At 38.7% G+C, this 21996-nt stretch overlaps 1 protein-coding gene across 2 annotated transcripts in view; it reads left to right on the forward strand.

Moving 5' to 3' along the window:
• Positions 1–1826: 1826 nt before the first annotated feature.
• Positions 1827–21996, forward strand: part of LOC137240445 (lipase 3-like) — a 69422-nt gene continuing 49252 nt past the window's right edge. The window contains exons 1-2 of one of the 2 annotated variants that reach the window (XM_067766715.1): positions 1827–2069; positions 2140–2246. In XM_067766715.1, the coding sequence (XP_067622816.1) occupies positions 2157–2246 (90 nt within the window). In that variant the 5' untranslated portion in view covers positions 1827–2069; positions 2140–2156. Of the gene's footprint in view, positions 2070–2139; positions 2247–21996 lie in introns of those variants that run through there. The other variant, XM_067766717.1, reaches the window with a different exon arrangement.

Consider the following 21996-nt stretch of genomic DNA (forward strand, 5'->3'; position numbering starts at 1 on the left):
GTTGAATGTACCTTCAGCGAACAAGAGACTGTGACTTCGAACGCAACATTCCCCATGGAGGGTGCTCTACAAATGGAGCAACACAGCAATCACAATCAATCGAAATTGTTCATTTGTACGGCCGTTGATTTTCGAGACGAGTTAGAAGAGAGATTTGAACGAGCATACCTAAGCCTACAACAGCAAATCACTGGACTTAATGAGAAAGATAGGCATGACATTTTGTCACAACTAGTATGCAAGGAGAAGCAACATGATATTTCAATAGGATTTTTATATACCATGCTTACTGATCCAGTAATTGCACCAAAGGCTTGTCGAGACTTAACACTTGTCGCTCGTGATGGTATGAATATGGTTGTATCAAATCTTACTATATTGGTAGCTGAAAAATATGGCAAATTAACAGAAGTAGCACGACGTCAACTCATTTGATTATTGTGTGAACTCGTTAAACACCAAGTATTTTGGTGAAAAATATTGTATGGAATTGCCTTAGGCAAGCTGGTGGTGGTGACGTTTCGGTAAAAAAAGATTTTTCTTGTCGAGGGATTGCTCGATATTTTTATCGAGTGCCGTGCCTGGCTTGAGTCACAAGCCTTCCTCATGCAGACAGTATTTGACAGCTACGTACGACTTATAGAAGATCATGCTAGTCCATCATTGAATACGCTACGTCAAAAGAAGTAAAATTTATTATATCATTAATACGTGAGCGCTTTTTGGATATAATATCTTTAGGAAGAGATTTTGTGAGGCTTTTACAAAACGTCGCACGGGTTCCCGAATTCGAGCACCTGTGGCGTGACATTCTACATCACCCCGAAAGCTTAGGTTCACCGGGATTTGGCAACTTTTACAACCTCGCACAAGCAGAAGGTTTTTTTTGCAAAGCCGTTTAACTCCAGCAATCGAAAAAAGACTAACATTTCTGGCATCATCAGTCAAATTTGGTAATCGAAAGCGCTATCAGGACTGGTTTCAGGACAAATATTTCGCAACACCAGAATCACATAGTTTGCGTTCGGATTTAATACGCTTTATACTAAATGTAATACATCCTGCAAACGGTATGTTTTGTTCGGATATTATCCCACGGGGGGCCCTAATCGGTTGGCTTATATCATCTTGTACAAATCCGATTGCATTGGCGAATGCTAAGCTATCATTATTTTACGACTGGCTCTTTTTTTTTTTTGATCCAATCAAGGATAATATTATAAACATGGAACTGGACATTTTAGTAATGTATCATTCAATACGTAATCATCCCTTTGTTAGCAGCACATTATTGGATTTTCTTTGCCGTATTATGAAAAATTTTGATGTAAGGCATGAGGATAAAATACGTACAGGCGTGTATAATTCATTGAATAAGATACTCGAGAAGCAGGTCATTCCAAATTTACAGCCACTATTCGAATTACCAAAATTAGATCGTGAGCTGCGTAATTTAATTCGGGAAAATTTTCGAGAATTTGTCTCACAGTGCAGTGACAAGCACTCCTTTAATAACGACACTACGGTCATGGAATTCATAGGAAATGATTTTTGTGCCGTTAGCGGTGCGGATGGTCGTATAAGCATACTAGAGGTAAAGCGCGCAGTTGAAGAAGATCTTTTGAAGCAGAAACCGCAAAGTGACATTTTTCACAAATTTGATGGCAGCGGAGATGCAGCCCCATGCACTGGTATTTCAACGTAGGAAAAGGAGATAGCTACCGTTCGCGAAGATGGACGTTTGAATATCGTCAATGCTAATGGTGTGCACACTGTATATCGCACTATCGGTGCGGACAGTGTATCGCTTATGGCTATAAAATATATTAACCCGCATGAGATGCTTACAGCAAATCGTATGGATGGCATACGCATGTTTGTTGTACGTAGCTGCAGTGGGTGAAGTAGCTGTGACTGCTTTTATGACGTCTTGCGAAGAAGAGAAACGTTCCAATTATGGGTCTGCTCTTTTTCACATCCCCCACAAGATGGGTTACGGGACTCTGAGCACATTAATACTTGAAGCATAATTAATATCTGACCGTTATCGGAAAAACCTCGTTGACCAGGTAATTATAAACCCAGTAGCGCTGAATTTGATGACGAATTAGTTTCTCAGTCTTGTTTTGAAATTTGCAGGTGTGTACAGGAAATACATGCGAGGCAACTACACAAACAATTGCAGATCAAAAATCACGTTCCTCAAACGATGCATTAGCGATTGGACCGACATTGCGACCAAGAACGTAAGTCGAATTTAATTTGGTGGAAACGACCACGTTAGTTTATAATAAGTTCTTTTATACTGGTTTTAAAACGGTTTGACAAGCCAACCTAATGGAAACGCACGCAAGTCATTTGCAGTCAAAAATGTCTCATGCACATACAACTTGTAAGAGAGCAGGCCAAATTGAATTTGCTGCGTGAAATCCTAACTCGATTTCCAATTTTTGTTCTGCGTGACATTATTATTTGACGTTTGCACACATGCTTATTTGGGTTGGGGCAAAAAACGCCGATTGTTTGCGTGCGCAAAAAAACGCAGTGCGGTGTTATTAGGTTGGCTTGTGACCTATAAGGCGGATTTACATTACAATTATATGCCCTTCAAATTAAACTCTTCACTACCAATAAAAAAATGAACTGTGCGAATAAATATTGATTTGAAAAATGTAGAAATTGCACACAACTTAAAATGTCAAACTAAATCAGATATCAGATCAAGTAAACTTGAAAAGTGCATTTAAAACTTTTGATAGTAAAAGTTATAGAGCTTAGGTCAGTTAATTTAGTCTGTTTAGATGTGATTTCTGTATCGTGTGACGTCATAATAAAAAGCTGTATAAAACGGCGCATCATATGAGGAAATATCTAAACCAGTCGGAAAGTTCGACAAAATGCGTATGAAAATGCTTTTAAATGTAAAAATTATAGCGCTAAGATCAGTAAATTAAGTAAGCAGAGATGAGATATTAGATCCCATATTATCGTGTTAACCCAAAACCAACGCTTTTTAAAGTATATCACGTGAGAGATCATAGCAAATCGTATTAAATGAAGTCACGTCGTATCATGTGTGTCCAAATCAGTTGATGCCAGATCATATGATTCAATTTGAAACAATGTTCGCCCATATGGCGATGTAAAACGTTTATGAACGTCGGGTCATAGGTACACCCCGCACACGTGCAGTAGTATGTGCGTCAAAATCTGAGAGGATGTTCATTGATTTTTAGTTGATGAACCTCAACGACGTATGCTCTTATCGACAAATAGCTGACACTTCCACTATTTGCAAATGTCAATACTTCCAATGATGTAACATTGGTTTCAAGTAATTATCCTTTTCAGAAGCTGGCGTCCGTGGCAGACCGTGAGTCTGCGTCAGGGTTCTCGTGTCCTCGCTCTGGGTGAGCGAGTGAATTTTGGATGGGTTTTTGAAGATTATTAAATATAATGGGCCGAATGCCTTTAGGTTCTGTAGCGGATTGCGTAACTGCGTTAGGATTGTTGGTTGGCCTCGTTTAGGGTGAACGAGAGCTGGGTTTGATATTTTTTTTGAAAGTAGGGATATGGAGGAACGGAGGGATTCTTAGGAGGAGCTCGTCGCCTTCTCGCAATCCGTCTCTTCCGGTGGAAGAAGGATCAGTTTGACCAAAGGTCGTCTGACTTGACCCTTCTCTGTTTTGAGGTCGACTACACGTACTCGGTCATCTTCGCCGGGGTGTACGTTGACAACTCGACCTAACCTCCATTCGTTGGGAGATAAGTTGTCCTCTTTGAGGACAGCGAGATCTCCCACTTTTATATTCTGTCTGGGATGCTTCCACTTCACTCTTTTTTGAAGTTCGGATAGATATTCGGTTTTCCATCGCTTGCAGAAAGTGTGATGGAGGGCTTTGAGTTTCTGCCACCGATTGATCATCGAGGCAGGGCTCACACTAGCATCCGGCTCTGGCGGAGCCAGTAGATGGCTGCCAGTGAGGAAATGACCTGGAGTAAGCGGCGCAAGGTCCGTTGGGTCATTGGATGCCGGGCTGAGCGGCCGCGAGTTCAGGCATTCCTCGATGCGGCACAAGAGTGTATGGAATTCCTCGAATGTGAATTTGTGTGGTGAGGCTATCTTTTTGAAGTGGCTTTTGAAGCTTTTCACTCCAGCCTCCCACAGCCCTCCCATGTGGGGAGCGCCCGCAGGGATGAAATGCCAAGTGAGTGACTGGTGGCTGTACTTCGAGACAACATTGTCTCGGGCTTGTGAAATGAAAGTTTTAAATTCCGATCGTAGGGATCGTGAAGCTCCGACAAAGTTTGTACCGTTGTCGGAGTAGACGTTTTTGGGACATCCGCGTCTAGATATAAAACGGGCAAAAGCCGCAAGAAATGATGGGGTGCTGAGGTCAGTAGTGGCCTCCAGATGAATCGCTCGTGTGGAAAAACACACGAAAAGGCAGACATAGCCTTTGTATAGTCGACACCCTCTGCCGCGGTAACTTTTAATTTCGAAGGGTCCGGCGAAGTCGACTCCGGTATTCGTAAATGCACGGCTGAATGTCGTGCGTTCGCGAGGGAGAATACCCATAAGTTGGGTCTGAGCACGCTTTCGGTGTATAGTGCAAACTTTGCAATTGTGAATAGTTGCCCTAATCATGGTTTTGATGTTAGGTATCCAGTATTGGGTGCGTATCAGACGTAACATGAGTTGGTTCTCCCCATGCAAACTTTGTTGATGAAACATTAGGACTGTCAGCCGGGATAACCGGCAGTTGTATGGGAGGAGGATTAGGTGGCGTTCAGTAAAAGCTAAGTCCTCTGACGCCCCGAGTCGCCCTCCTACCCGAATGATGCCATGTTGGTCTAGGTAGGGATTAAGTGAGAGTATTGCACTTTTCGCTGCAATTGGTTTTCCGGCCTTTAGATCATTATATTCAGAACTATAATGTTGTGTCTGATAGATTTTAATTAAGAGTTGGGTCACTGATTTGATCTCATCAGGAGAGATTAAAGGTGACTTGACCTGAAATGATTTTTTTGTTTTGGGGTGCGTTCTTCGGTAGAACCTCATAACGTATTAGAGCACCCGTAAAGCCCTAGGTAGGTCTGAAAAGCGTTGGAGAACATCGGTAGTATTTACTGTTGTTGTTGCGCATGTCTTCGCCCTCTTTTCCTCTACGGAGGTGAGGTAGTCGCTTTCTTGTGCTGGCCATTGGGAAGTGTCTTCTTGCAGCCAAGAAGGTCCCTGCCACCACAACGAATTGTTGACCAATTCAGACGCAGGTAATCCTCTGCTACCTAAATCTGCTGGGTTAGACTCTGAGTTCACGTGCAACCAGTCCTTATTTCCGACCATGTCGATGATCTTGGTGATCCGATGTGCGACGAAAGTGGACCAGGAACAAGGCGGTTTCCTTATCCGTGCGAGGACGATAGTTGAATCCGTCCAAAGGTGCACTTTCACTGGTCCCAACTTGAGGTTCCTGAAAATTGATTCGGTGATTTCCGCTAACAGCACGGCTCCGCAAAGTTCCAATCGTGGAAGAGAAAGAGTTTTCACTGGGGCTACTCGGGTTTTGGCTAGAAGTAGGTTTGTGCAGACATTATCATCCGTTTTGACACGCATGTAAACGACTGCTGCATAAGCCTTCTCGGATGCGTCACAAAATCCATGGATCTCGATGTCGGTTCCTGGAGAAAAGTTGACCCATCTAGGTATCCTGATTTTATCGATTTCCTGGTATTGGTCGGTGAAGGTTTTCCATCGTTCCAGCGTACTGGTAGATACTGGTTCGTCCCAAGCGGTGCCTTCCAACCAAATACTCTGCATGAGTATTTTTGCCACAATGACCATTGGCGCAAGCCAGCCTAAAGGGTCGAAAAGTTTGGCTATAGCGGATAGGACTGCTCGTTTGGTGATGTTTTCGCCATTTCCCAGGGTTCCTGCCTTGAAATAGAATACGTCTGAGTGAGCGTTCCATCGGATTCCCAGGGCTTTTACTGAACTAGCTTCTTCGAACGCTAAGAAATCATCGCTGAGCAAATCCGTTTTGGGGATGGCCTTTAGAATTTCCTTACAGTTTGAAGTCCACTTGCGTAATGGAAAGCCAGCTGAGTGTAAGGCTTCGCGAATCTCGTTTCTTGCGTTGATGGTTAACGCTATTGTGTGTCCTCCAGATAAAACATCATCTACGTACATACTCTCTCTTAGTATGCTAGCCGCTGTAGGGTGTGAATTTGCGACGTCGTCAGCCAGTTGTAGTAGCGTTCTTATCGCGAGATATGGAGCGCAATTCACTCCGAAGGTAACCGTCTTTAATTCGTAAAGACTAATAGGGTCATTTGGGGAAGTGCGATGCACAATACGTTGAAATTTGGTGTGATTTTCGTTCACCCAAATTTGTCGATACATCTTTTCGATGTCGCTATTGAAGACGAAACGGTATAGTCTCCAACGTAAGATAAGGATGGGTAGATCGGCTTGTAGAACTGGGCCTGGGAGGAGAATATCGTTTAGGCTATTACCGTTGGCCGTAGGGCTCGAGGCATTAAATACTACGCGTACCTTTGTAGTGGTACTTTCTGCTTTAATAACCTTTGTAGTGGTACTTTCTGCTTTAATAACGGCGTGGTGGGGCAGGAAGTAATGATCCGAATCATCGGACGGGATATTCTTTTTTAATTTTCTCATATGTCCAAGCGTTTCATATTCTGACAACACTCGAACATATTCTTTTCCTAAATCTGGGTTTTTTATTAGCCGCCCCTCATTCCGGAAGAATTGAGAGCATGCACGCTTCAGGGATGGTCCTAAGTTAATATTGTTAGGGTAATCCTGCCGGAATGGTAGTGACACGGTGTACCTTCCATTCTCACTTCGCTGCGTTGTTTCTTTAAATAGTTGTTCGCAGTACCTTTCATCCTCATTTAATATTTTATTTTTGGGTACATTTTCTACCTCCCAGAAAGCTTTGAGTTGATTGTCTAACGCAACCTCGTTGTAAAAAGACATAATGCTCTTCGTTGGATTCGGTGATTCGATACGACCGGTTAGTATCCAACCGAACACTGTCTCTTGGGCTAAGAGTGTGTTTAGCACATTCTTCTTTATACCGCTCATTATAATTTGGGGATATATGTCTCCGCCAAGTATGAGGTCTACGTCTTCGTTGACGTAGAACCTCTTGTCTGCCAAAATCAAGTCTGGGAATGCCTGCATAGTCATTGCGTTGATATGGCAGGATGGAAGATTCCCAGTGAGTTTCGCTAAAACTAGTACGGGTGTAGTCAGGCTGAAGCAGGGATCCACTGGTGAACGTAATTCGATGTTGGATGCTTCTTTCACCTGAGCTGACACCGCATTTGTGATGCCTGAAACATGGGCATGCATTTTCCTCGCTGGCAAATTGATTCTGCGTTTCAGTCTTTCAGTTATAAAGGAACATTCAGACCCAGAATCAATTAATGCCCGCGCGTAGAAGTCGGTACCATTATGGTGAATGTGTACGCGAGCAGTTCCTAATAGCACGCCTGTGCTGGAATTGGCATGGCAGGATTTGACATTCTGATTCGCAGAGGAAGGTGGTTGTCCCGATTCCTGTCTTTTCCTTGCCTGTGCCGAAGTTGATGGGGCATTATCCGCATCTTTGAAGGGATTGCGCACCGCCGGTTGCTGAAGTGTGTCCGCATGCAGGAGCGTGTGGTGACGAGAGTGGCATTTGGAACAGTTGTACGAACTGGTGCACCTCGTCACTGTGTGTCCTGGGGATAAACAATTCAGGCAGCCATTTGTGGATTTGACGAATTTAATCCTTTCTACCGGGTTTAAATCGCAAAAACGTGAACAGTTGCGTAATCTGTGCTCCGTAGATTTGCACATTTTACACATTGATTTTGTTGTTTGCTTGGTTACTTTGGTTTGAAAAGCACCAAGTCTTTTTGTAGGGTTTCCCGTCGACTGGCGCGACGTGTTTGATTTTTGCACATTAGAAGTGGCATTCCCTGTAAAACCAGACACGGTTTCAAGTGTCTGGAAACGATTTGACAAGAATTTGTCCATATCCTCCCACTTGGATATGTCCGTCTTGTGGTCAATGCTCTGCTCCCATAGAGCCAACGTATTTTCAGGTAATTTTGTCGAACATAAATATGTAATAATCGCATCCCAATTTGAAACATCGATCTGATGTGTTTTTAAAGATGCCAAGCAATTATTTATGTCGCGCTGTAAGGTTTTGATAGAGCTGCCGCACTTGCTATCTATCTTTTTTAGATTAAACAAAATTTGTAGTTGTGAATTTACGAGAATCCGCTTATTCTCGTATCTCTCACATAGGTTTTTCCAGGCTGTTTCGAAGCCTTCATTTGTCAAGGGACATTTTTTGACAATGTCCTTTGCCTCACCTTGGGTTTTTTGGTTAAGGTGGAACAACTTTTCTACCGGGCTTAGGCGACTGTTGTTTTTGTAGATGGCCGTGAACAGGTCACGAAACGTTGGCCAAGATAGGTAGTCGCCCTTGAATACCTCAGTATCGCAAGCTGGCAGGCGGATACTGTGTTCGCGCGCGCGCTCTCCCTCAGGTTTGACTGCCCTATCCTTTTCCTCCTTCAATTTGGCTTGAAGTTCAGCCATGTTCGACATGCATCTCAGGAATACGGCATATGCCGCTTTATGCTTGATCTTGTCCGCTGCAATTTTCTTTGCGTCGAGCATGTCAGAGCCAAGCAACTCCTCTAGGGCGTTCTCTGCTTTGTCCCACTTAGCTTGCAACTCTTTTTGCTGTATTGCAAGAGTGTGTACAGTGTGCAGAGCCGCGTTGATATCATTAAAATCGGCCTCGAATTCGATTATTCGATCGGCCAATCTAATATATGATTCCATGTTCATGGATTAAAGTGGAAAGCGAATTAATCAAGGGATATAAAACTTGAAAACCTGAGCGAATCACCCAACCAACAACTATTAAAATTACGCATAATTGATTATTACTTTTAATTTGTTTATTTTTGTCTGACTTTGCAGATTATTGTGCCGTAAAACAGGGAGCAGGGGGAAGCAACACCAATGTGTTTTGTGTAAATAAAGGGGGCCACTCGCCACTTCCAAGTTAAATTGTATTGTATACTAAGTGCGCGCGCTGGTATGAACTCGACGAAAAGTGTAAAAACGTGTAATAATCTTGTGCGAAAATTTATTAAGAAACTAGTGAAATTAAAGTGATGCAAAAAGAAAATTTAAATCGAATGGCGTGAAATTTTGTGTGAAAGTGAGGTTATGTGTACCTCTTCCTTGTGCTGTGTCCGGAGAGCCTTACCGCTGGTGGGGGGGACAGGCCAGATAGTCACAAGGAATTAAAAGCGTTAATGTTACGCGCTTGGACTTCTCCTTCTTTTCGTCACTAATTTTTTTTACACTTTTCGCACTTAATACCAAATCACTACGCGTGTGGCACTGAGAATATTTATTTTTTACTCGGTTTTATTTATTTTTTATAACCAAAAAAAAAAAAAAAATTGTGGCAAGAAATATTGCACTTACTTTGTGGCGATTTGCTATGATGTGGCAAGCTGGCTTGCGATGTTGAATTGCTTTAGCTGGCTGTCCTTTACTCAGTGTTTTGACGCTGGTATTAAATAATAGACTTTTTTGTTGGTGGGCAAAATACTTTTCCTGATGAATTTTTCGGGCTAATTATGTTGTGGACTGTATTGTTAAGGTGCTGTTTCCAATTCCTGGTGAGATAGGACCAAATGTTCGGCCGCTGTGCGTCTAATCCTGGAGAGGTGGGCGCACCGGGTCGATCTCAGTGGGAACAAGCGGGTTGGAATAAAATAAGAGAATACGAGATTTCTCGTTATAATAGATACGATTTATTGGGTAAATGTGAAAATAGCAAAGGTTACAATATTACCTGAATAAACGCAGACAATTACGGCAGAGATCGCTGGCGGCAGATGTGAACAGGTTGGCTATTGAAATCAAAGAGGCCGGTTTTATAGCAAGCTACAATCGTTGACCCGCAAAATCCTCCGTTTTGGAGGGGAAAGGCACACACACATCAACCCCGACATGCATATGCATGAGTGCTGACAAAAAGCACACATACACGTGCATGTACATGCATGCACATGCATGAGGGTGATGGTGTGGGTGGTTATAAATTAATTCGAGTATCGCGTATCGATTTGCAAAGTTGCATTGGGGGGGGGGGGGGGGGGGGGGGGGGGGGGGGGGGGGTGGGGGGGGGTCGCAATCAGATGCGGAAAATTTAGGCATCCTGCCTAAAAAGATGGTATGGTGGAACGTTTCAATAGAACATTGGAGGAGTATTTAAGGAAAGTAGTAGACAAGTACCGGAATGGGATACACACATATCATTATTCTTGATGGCCTACCGATCGGCAGTACATGAGACAACGGGCCAAACTCCCGCAAAGGTAATTTTTGGCAATGACCTTCGACTGCCAGCTGATTTGAAGTATGGGATAGATGCCGATGCGGATAGGAATGTCAAGAAATCCACTGGTGTCTTGGAAGAAGAGCTGAGAGAGATAAACGATCTGGTAAGGCAAAGAGCAAAGATTATGAGTGACAAGATGAAACTGAGGTACGATAAAGCAATTAATTCGGAAGGGTTTTAGGAAGGAGATTTAGTGCTGCTATACAACCCACAACGAAAAAAAAAGGTTTGTCCCCGAAATTGCAGTGTAACTGGGAAGGCCCATGCAAAGTTGTAAAACGGATCAACGATGTAGTATACCGCATACAAACCATTGGCAAACCACGAACCAAAATGAGAGTGGTTCATTTGGAGAGGCTAGCAGCGTTTAGATCGAGAGATTTGTCTGATCGGCACGATCAGACTTAGGTGGAGGGCAGTGTTACGAATATTAGCAAAACTAAGGGGTGCTGTCATCTCTTGGCCGATGCTAAGCAGTGACGTGAATTCAAATCAATAATTCAATCATTATGTATCTACATAAACGAATCAATAATTGCGTCTACACATATGTACGTATACGAGCAGCGGAGAAGCAATGCACAAACACATGCATATATCTTATCTGAGTTGTCACAAGAGAGGGCAATAATTTGTGCAAGTATTACTCAAATGAGAAAGTACACATCTGTAGTTGTAGCTGAGAAATTTATAACTAACTAAGTAAAATTCTGGAAGCTCCTAGAAGATGCCACGAGGAAATCACAGAGTATAAAAGCATCAGCGGTAGAGGCCCTGTGAGCAGTTTTCGATTAAGATGCTATCTAGCGAGCAATAGTAGTATTATTTTGAAAGTCATTTTCATTTAAGCTATCAGTTTGGTTATTAAGCCAGCGAGTTGCAAAGTATAAGTGTTATTGTGAAGTACTTTAATAAAGGCCATTTTTCCATTATTCAATATTGGAGTAATTTATTCAACAGTTTAGTGATACGATCTTAGCAAAAGGGCAAATAAGAAGATTTGCAAGCAAAATCGTTACAATATATAACATTTCAAAATAAGTAAAATTGATATCAGACCAGATTCTTATCAGATACACAACTGATAGGTAACAGATTTAGCAGATTCTTATGAGATACACAGCTGATAGATAACAGATTTTTTCGATGTTGTTGTTGTTGTTGTAGCGATTAGGTTACTCCCCGAAGGCTTTGGGGAGTATTATCGATGTGATGGTCCTTTGTCGGATACAGATCCGATACGCTCCGGTAACACAGCACCATTAAGGTGCTGGCCCGACCATCTCGGGAACGATTTATATGGCCACATTAAACCTTCAGGCCATCCCTCCCTCCCCACCCCCAAGTTCTATGAGGAGCTTGGGGTCGCCAGAGCCTCGTCTGTTAGTGAAACGGGATTCGCCGCTCGAAGGTGAGGTTGACAATTGGGTTGGAGAAGCTATATATTGCGCTACACAACCCCTTGAATCCCCTTGAAATTTGAGCAATTTTTTCGATCATGAAAGTATTAAGAAAAACTAAAAAGAATATTTTGATAGTTTTGGAAATTTACAGCCACCGATTGAACTGATTAATTAATCACTGAAGAGTTGCGAGAACCAAATATTATTAAGTAATATGAGTATACATAAATTTGGACCTTCCTCATTTGATAATAGAAGATCAAAAACGAAAACAAATTCAAGAATAATTAACCTAGCTGCTCCTAAAGAAGACGATGATGCCATTTCGAAAGTATTCTTTTTTGAAGCGTTAAATAAGATAAAACTGAATTATGTTTTTTATTCTTTTATTTTATAATGATTCCAAGCGTAGGTATTAATTCCATTATTTTTTACAAATCTCTTATCATCTAAAAAACTTAATGTTAATTTATTTATTTCTTGTGTATACAATTCATGACATTTTGATCTAAAAATATACATTGAGTCAAAGTACAATTTCTTTTCGAATAAACATCTTTTAAAATCATTTGCAGAAAGTTAGAGAGTAACACATTTTTAACACCCTTAATTTTTTTAATCTCTTTTTCTTCTTGATCGATGCGAATAGAATACATTTTTGCTCTCAAACCAATAAATTCCTTCATTAATTTACCATTACATTCATCTTTCATCATACCCAAAACCTTTTTGTTTAACAATGGAAAATCAAACACATTTGGATTTGGGTATGCAGATGTATCAAATTGCATGCTTATATCCTTACGAATATCATCATAAAAGTCATTTGTCTTAATATCGTAAATAAAGGAGTCAGTATATATATAGTTAAGATTAACATTTTCACAATATTTTGGTTTAATATAATCATAATGAAATTCATACATTTTCAGTTTAGAAAGTTCTAAAACGGTAAAACCTATATAAATAGGTTTATTTTAAATTGTGAAACCTTTATTCAATTGTATTGCAATCATATTATCAGTAAATTGTTGTGAACTAGGAAAATTAAACTTTGCTATTAGAGCTCTAGCTCCTAATCTCCTACCTCTACTCTCCCATTCGGTTACTATTTTTATATCTTTTCGTTTATCAACATTTTCCATAGTCTTTCCATAGACTGCATTGTTTAATAGCTTGAAAAAATTTTGTTCAAATGAATTTTTAGCTAATGTTCGATGGTGGTTATTCTAATCAATATATTTTTTCAACCAACCTGATTGAACAAATTTTAGAATTTTATGTATTTTAACTAAAACTTATCCATGTCTTATGCATTGTTTCAGAGTTCTATAGTGTATTATATATGTTTCTTTTTTGGATAAGTCTGTTATCAGCTTAGTATATTTCATATTTTTCACTTTTTTGTTTTCTGAAAAGAATGGAAAATCATTTTGATAATCATGTAAACTAGATGGATATTCTAAGTCCACTTCTAATATATAACCAATTTCCGAAACATCTGCAATATTGTTTACATTAAAGCCTTCAATATTTTCAACCCATTCAGAATTTCTAAATGGAAGATATTGTGACATAGCAAAACCATACAAATTGTTTACATCTAAATAAATGAGATAATTTGATTCTTTATTACAGTCATAATCACTCATATATTTATTATTTGCTATTGAATATCGCTTACTGCACTGAACAATTCCTCTTGTAATACCCCGCTTTATAAAACGGTTATTAGTTCTAAATTTATTTTTGTTGTCTTCAACATAGCATCCCAAGATAACCCTGGAGTGGTATAATATTGACATGGATCTAAGTTATATCTTTGCATACTTTCTAAAATAATCGAAAATGTCACATAATAGTAAGACATCTACTTTCAAATATAACAATAAATAATCCATTAAGTTTTTGCATTCGAATATATTCCACACTTTTTGAGCATGTTCGTAATCAGCTGCACTACACGATTCATTATTTAATTTGTTAAAGAAAAATGAACAAGCAGGTAGTTCTGTTTCTTTTAAACGGTCTATCGAGTTTAGGTTATCATAAGGAAATACACCTTTACGTTTCATTAATGTAAATTCATCATTATTTTTATAAACTGATTTTACAATATGTAAATCTTCATCGGTTAAGTAAGTTGCTAAACTGTGTAAGCTAGATGGCATAAATCTGTATGAATCCAAAAAACGAAGTTCGATAGAATCTTTTTCAGTTATATATATTCTCTTAGATATGGATATATATAACTCTTTATTTAAGGGAATAACTTTAATGTCGCCTTGTGTTGTCAAAAGTTCTCTAACAAACAAATGACAGTCGTAGGACGAAAGATTGTGAAATAATATTGGTACGAAGCGCGAAGTTTGATATTCTAAATTGCATTTATTATGAGCAGGACCTCTATCACCAGTTAAATGACAATGATCTGCAACTCTGCCATCTTCATTAAAATTTTCATTGCAAATATGACATTTTGAATATTCTTTATGAAATTGTTCTTGAGAGGGACTTAAAGGGATCATCGTGTTTTTTTACTTATAATACCATAGATTTTCAAAACATCTTCAATTAAATTTTTGAAAAAATGGTTTGTACAATCCTCACCGCTATATATTCTAAAACTATCTAAACTGTTGTCATAAGAAAATTTGATAAAAGCGTAAGGAATATGTTTTGAACTGATTTAACTTTGCTAGAATTTTTAATATCTATTGGTTCTAGAATACACTCAAAGTCTGCATAAATAACAAAGGGCACATGCAATTGTTTTTTAAAATTACTAAAGTTTAATACTTTATCATTTTCGGAAGGCATCTCTGTTACTATTTTATTGCAATGATCCTTGTGGTATGCTAAAGCTTCGTTTGTATGGAAGTGGATTAAACATGTGTTGCATGCGAACACTTTCTTTGTAAATTTTGTTAATTGACTGCGTATTAATCTGAAAATATATAAAAATAAAAGTTGTCTTACCCAACTTTGTTTAATTAAAGAGTTTTTCTTAGTGTCTTAACCCGAAATGTTTTTATCCAAACGTAATGGAAGTTGTTAATGTCCTCTAACAACAATAAATTTATATGATGTTCTCGTTCGACTTTTGTAAAATAATATGGGTGAATCGTCCAGCTGCGAAGACCTGCAACATCTCTAATGATGGAAGTTAGCTCCATGCTGGTATGAGCAAATTATGACCATGCCTGGTTAAATCGTACAAAATTAAAAAAAATAAATAAAACAAACTATAAAACCGAACTAAAAACAAGTAAGGAAAACTAAGTACGGGTATAACCGAACATTACATACTCAGCAGAGAGCTATGGAGACAAAATAAGGGAAAATCACCATGTAGGAAAATGAACCGAGGGTAACCCTGGAATGTGTTTGTATGACATGTGTATCAAATGGAAGGTATTAAAGAGTATTTTAAGAGGGAGTGGGCCTTATACTATGTTCAAACAGAAAAATAAATTGAGGAAATTTCGATTTGAATTTTGTGCTGTTCATACAACTCGATTTAGCTTACACAATAGTAATTTGAAAGCTGGTTGGTTCATCGCTACAGCAAGAACATACCTTTGTTCAGACTGTCAAAATGAACACGCACATTATTAGGCGAATGAAATGGAATGAAAACATAAAACTTTGAAATTTTTGTGTGTTGTAAGAAAATATGTTCAATGTTTTGGTTTCATTTTGCTTTTGCCATCTTCTTTTGATAATCCCTACTCCAGTGAAATGAAAGACATAAAATCAGCTGATGAGATGAGCCAACCATATAGTTCAGCCATGCGTTACGTTTAAGTATACTCAATAAACACACTTTACAATGTTGCATTTGCAGTTTGAAACAATTTATTACGCAATTTTTTTTAAATTGGCAATTTATTATTACAATTTATTATATGACAAATTGCGTAATAAATTGCCCAAACAGTATAAATTGCCAATTTGGTGTGTGTTTGAACCTAGTATTAGTTCTATAGGTGGACGCCTTTTCGAGATATCGCCATAAAAGTGGACCAGGGGTGAGTCTAGAATTGGTTTGTACGATATGGGTATCAAATGAAAGGTTTTAATGAGTATTTTAAAAGGGCGTGGGCTTAGTTCAATAGGTGGACGCCTTTTCGAGATATCGCCATAAAGGTGGACCAGGGGTGACTCTAAAATTTGTTTGTACGATATGGGTATCAAATGAAAAGTGTTAATGAGTATTTTAAAAGTGAGTGGGCCTTAGTTATATATGTAGGTAAACACGTATTTTAAAAGCGAGGGGGCCTTAGTTCTACAGGTGGACACCTTTTCGAGATATCGGCATAAAGGTGGACAAGGGGTAACTCTAGAATTTATTCGTACGATATGGGTATCAAATGAAAGGTGTTAGTGAGTATTTTAAAAGGGCATGGGCCCTAGTTCTATAGGTGGATGCCTTTTCGAGATATCGCCATAAAGGTGGACCAGGGGTGAGTCTAGAATTTGTTTGTACGATATGGGTATCAAATAAAAGGTGTTAATGAGTATTTTAAAAGGTAGTGGGCCTTAGTTCTATAGGTGGACGCCTTCTCGCCATAAAGGTGGACCAGGGGTGACTCTAAAATTTGTTTGTACGATATGTGTATCAAATTAAAGTTATCAACGAGAGTTTTAAAAGGGAGTGGCCCTTAGTTGTATGTGTGAAGGTGTTTTCGCGATATTGACCAAAATGTGGACGGGGGTGACCCAAAACATCATCCATCGGGTACCGCTAATTTATTTATATATGTAATACCACGAACAGTATTCCTGCCAAGATTCCAAGGGCTTTTGATTTCGCCCTGCAGAACTTTGTCACGTACACGAACAATTTTGGCCTCTGGTTGAACCCTGGCTAGCTCAGATTACAACGGGAAGTGGTTCTCAACCCTCCAACCAGGAGCTGGACGGACACATGTTTATTTTCTTCTTCATTCACCTTCTTACCCCACACACTCCTCAATCACAAGAAGCCCGCCCTACCTTGGACCGCTCGTTTCACCCAATCCTACTCTAGCGGTCGCCCTCTAGCCATGATTCATCCCCTCCACTAACCTCTTCGTCATACCATCTTCACTACCCGCCAACAAATAACTTAACTCATCATTTTAATGGTACACTTGAACATCAAAATATATGAAAAATAAAAATTTTACAAGAAAACATACTAAAATTATTGCTTATCGTATGGTTATGCTATTCAAAGCGCCTATAAGCAGGCAACAAGGCTAGAAATTATTTTCACAAAAAAAAAATCAAAAAACCTACCTATAAGAGCTCTGATTGATGGCTATGTATATATATATGTATAAGCATCTATGGCAAAAAAAAAAAATATACGTTTGGGTGGAAAAAAAGATTAATATATGGGCAGAATAGCTTTGCGTATACGAAAAATATAAAACTAACTATCCATATCTTAATGACTAATTTTAATGGTAACAATACCCACACGCACAACTTTTATATGCTTAACATGTCCCGCATCCCAGTGTTATTGCATAAAGTATTGTCACAAGACTTTTGCTTGTCCTTATAGACCACAATAGGGTATGCCAAAAAACTGGATTAACCCAAAAATGAAATTTACTGAAAATTCGAAGTTTACGTTTCGAAAAAGGTTATTTGCGTGTGCGCATGTGATTCCATGTATATAAAAAAAATTAAAAGTAATGGTTTACAAAAAACATATTATCTTCACGTAACACATTGACAATAGATGTATATATATATATAATTTAGTATTCAATTGTTTCGCGCCACTTTGTCTTCTTAAAAAGATGTAATTGTGGGTAATGGAAATGTATCATTAACGGTCCCTGGGTAAAACAGCGTATGTCCACGATTACGCCATCACAACAAAAAGAACGGGGTTGTTCGGGCTACCGGCCGACTATGTATTATAAAAATTCCACAATTTGTCCTTATGCGGCAGTTACTCACGAACGTACGTACCAAAAACGTGTCAGCTGACACGACCTATCTTATGAGCGTGCAATGTAAACGAAAACTCACCAACGTGCAACGCCCGTACGTACGTAGCTCGGAACGTAGAAATCAAAACAATTTTGATTTTTTCCGTAAGAACGTGTCAGCTGATCGCTCTCTCACTAGACAGAGTTGCCTAGTAAACTTTTGTGCGCTAATTTTTGACCGTTTGCAGTTTCATGTAAAAACACCTAATTAAAGTTTGAAAAATTGTGAAAATAATTCGAAATAATTATGTAAAAGTGCAGATTATAAATATGTAATCTATTTATATTTATTTAATATTAATTCCAGCCTTTTACAACATCAAAAATTAAATTGGAAAAAGTTGATGTTTGCATATAAGCATGCATGTAAAATGGTCAATGGCAACAGTGCTTATCTGTAAACAATACACACACAAATATATCATGTATATGTACACAGACGCACACATTGATTCCTACGGGCTTGAAGGTTCGGTCAAACGTGTTTCGTACGACAAACGTACGTACGTACGGCACACGTCGGTGGGTAATTGCCGCTTTAGGTTGTAGGCAGAAAAACTAATTGTATGCATATGTGTGTATGCGAAAAGTTGGAAATATGGAAATTGGTTTCTTTTTTTTGGTTGCCGTTACAAAAATCGCATGTATGTATATCGACACATATATATATGTATGAATCGGAAAAAACTTAGAAACTATCACTTACGGCGAGTTGTACCTTTAAGCCTCCCGCGCTGAATTTTCTAGGCACACTACAACAAAAATTATTTACAAAAAACTGCTTAAAACCTTATTTTCACGTAAACTTACATCTTGCCGTTTGGATGTGTTGCGCCAAGGGCAAAAATTCCTGTTTCTTGCTTGCACGGCTCTAGGCAACCCGGGGCAACATGTACCGTCACTTCCTGCAACGCACAGGACTTTAATTAAATTTACAAACCCTCGAATTTTCTGTTCCTATATAGATATCCACATATATCCGAGTACATGCATACATATATATCTATACGGACACCTGTATGCACGCTTGTACATACATATGTGCATATCCATCCACAATCACTATATAAAAAAACTACTCGCACCTTACTTTACCGCATTCTGCACTAAAATACGCTTAAACTCCTGGCAGCAACTTCACTTGGGCACCTTGACCCTTTAAAAACCAACAATTTAACTTAAAAAAAAAAAACAATTGTTTTTGTTTTTATCGGCCTATTGATAAATCATTCAAGGTTCGAATCGAGCTCATTTATTCATAATTATTGTTCTGGCCTTGAGCTCGATTCGAACCTTGAATGTTTTAAAAAAACTTAAAAATTTTTCACACCACTTTTATTACATAACTAGCGCGGGGCAGTCGTATGCCGTGACGATAACTTTCTGGTACTATACCGTATGCACCTTTCGTATGCCCTTTTATGCCTTTTCCTTTTAACGTTAATCCTCTATCCTCCATTATCCGCTAATCGTTAGCGGGTTGCTACCGGGCAACTCTTTGTTGCTATACTCCACTTTATACAAACAATTTATAAAAAGAATATCCGTCCGGCAACACTTCAAAAGCTCTTCGTTGAGTTTACTAGTTGCTATGTGTGGACCATTGTTTTGACATTCGCAACGAGTAAGTTCACGACCATAACAAACCACAACCAAAACAGAAAATGAAAAAAAATGCAAATTTGTATTTTTTTTGGCCACCACAAATAAGAAAGGTGGTTTTTTTATATTAAGGAAAGAAACAGGTGAAACGTGGCCGTGTGGCGATCCCCATAAGGGCATTCTAGACGCCCGTACCCAACAAGTTTTGTGCACAAAGGTAGGTTGTTGGTGTTATGGTGCGTTCCACACCGGTGGAGTGATCCCTCAAAGTAGTACTCGAGCGGTTCCTATCATGAGGGTGAGAATCCCAAAAAAAAAAATGTTATGCCAGCCCAACGCGGGGAACACCCACCCCTGACAACTTTTTCATTTTCTTCTACTTAATATGGTAGGTGTCCACACCCATTTTGCAAAGTTTTTTTCCAAAGTTATATTTTGCGTCAATAAACCAATCCAATTACCATGGTTCATCCCTTTTTTCGTATTTGGTATTGAATTATGGCATTTTTTCATTTTTCGTAACTTTCGATATCGAAAAAGTGGGCGTGGTCATAGTCGGATTTCGGTCATTTTTTACACCAATACAAAGTGAGTTCAGATTAGTACGTGAACTGAGTTTAGTAAAAATATATAGATTTTTGCTCAAGTTATCGGGTTAACGGCCGAGCGGAAGGACAGACGGTCGACTTTGTAAAAACTGGGCGTGGCTTCAACCGATTTCGCCCTTTTTCACAGCAAACAGTTATCGTCCTAGAATCTAAGTTCCTACCAAATTACACAAGGATTGGTAAATTTTTGTTCGACTTATGGCATTAAAAGTATCCTAGACAAATTAAATTAAAAAGGACGGAGCCACGCCCATTTTGAAATTTTCTTTTATTTTTGTGTTTTATTGCACCATATCATTACTGGAGTTGAATGTTGACATAATTTACTTATGTATATACTGTAAAGATATTAAATTTCTTGTTAAAATTTGACTTAAAAAATTTTTTTTTTTTTTAAGTGGGCGTGCTCGTCATCCGATTTTGCTAATTTTTATTCAGCATACATATAGAATAGGGGTAACGTGCTTGCCAAATTTCATCATGATATCTTCAACGACTGCCAAATTACAGCTTGCAAAACTTTTAAATTACCTTCTTTTAAAAGTGGGCGGTGCCACGCCCATTGTCCAAAATTTTACTAATTTTCTATTCTGCGTCGTAAGTTCAACTCATCTATCAAGTTTCATCGCTTTATCCGTTTGGTAATGGATTATCGCACTTTTACGGTTTTTCGAAATTTTCGATATCGAAAAAGTGGGCGTGCTTATACTCCGATATCGCTCATTTTGAATAGCGATCTGAGATGAGTCCCCAGGAACCTACATACCAAAATTCATCAAGATACCTCAAAAGTTACTCAAGTTATCGTGTTAAAGGGCAGACGGATGGACGGACGGACGGACATGGCTCAATCAAATTTTTTTCCGATGCTGATGATTTTGATATATGGAATTATACAACCAACCGTTATCCAATCAAAGTTAATATATTCTGTGAGCTTTGCTCAACTGAGTATAAAAATAAAACAAACTATAAAACCGAACTAAAAAATGCGTACCGAGTTTTCGATCTATTTTACTTTTATTTTTATATTTTATCGGGTATTTGTAAAAGTCAAATAAATCTTTTGTTTGTATCCTTTGGTTTGGCATTTCAACAAATTTTTTGAGGGAGGTTTTAAAAATAAAAAAACCATTATGGCCGCCGAGAAGAGAGAACGGATTTACCTTCCTATATTTTTATCATGGGCTGAAGATATCATCTATAAGTAGACTCAAATACATATTTAATAACAATAGCCGTGTTTTTTAACACGCGTATATCCGTTTACGCTTAAACTTTATATTGACTGCTAAGAGACAAACTATAAATACACCTCTGAAATTGCTGCGCATAAATTTTGTCCTACTAAATTTCAATACGCATTATACTCAGATGTAACTGAAATATGTGTCTTTGTTTCACCCTGTACACTAATTCTATGTATTATATGTGTGTCCACAATTCATCGCAACTGATTCAGCTATATGTTATACCCTATGGCCATCAGAGCGTTGCGTCTCCGCTTTTCGGTACACCCTGTTGCTGTAGCTAGTTGTTTTACCACAGCCGCTATATGGGTCTCCTAAGCATTCTCTAAGCGAAGATAGGCGTTTTTTAACACGCACAAACGAAACGTATACGCGCGTGTTAAAAAACACGGCTAATATGATTATAATACATTAGTAAAACTAATATCTATGTATGTGCAAATTTTGCTTGACTTTTAGGAAGCAAATATATCAATGATATCATCAAAATTTATGATTTCAAATTTTTCTCTTTCCACGCTTAATAATAGCCGTGTTTTTTTTTACACGCGTATACGTTTCGTTTGTGCGTGAAAAAAACGCCTATCCTCACTTAGATAATGCTTAGGAGACCCATCTAGCGGCTGTGGTTAAACAACTAGCTACAGCAACAGGGTGTACCGAAAAGCGGAGACACAACGCTCTGATGGTCA

The sequence above is a fragment of the Eurosta solidaginis genome, chromosome 2 (genome assembly GCF_040869045.1).
Source record: "Eurosta solidaginis isolate ZX-2024a chromosome 2, ASM4086904v1, whole genome shotgun sequence".
NCBI classification, from domain to species: Eukaryota; Metazoa; Arthropoda; class Insecta; order Diptera; family Tephritidae; genus Eurosta; species Eurosta solidaginis.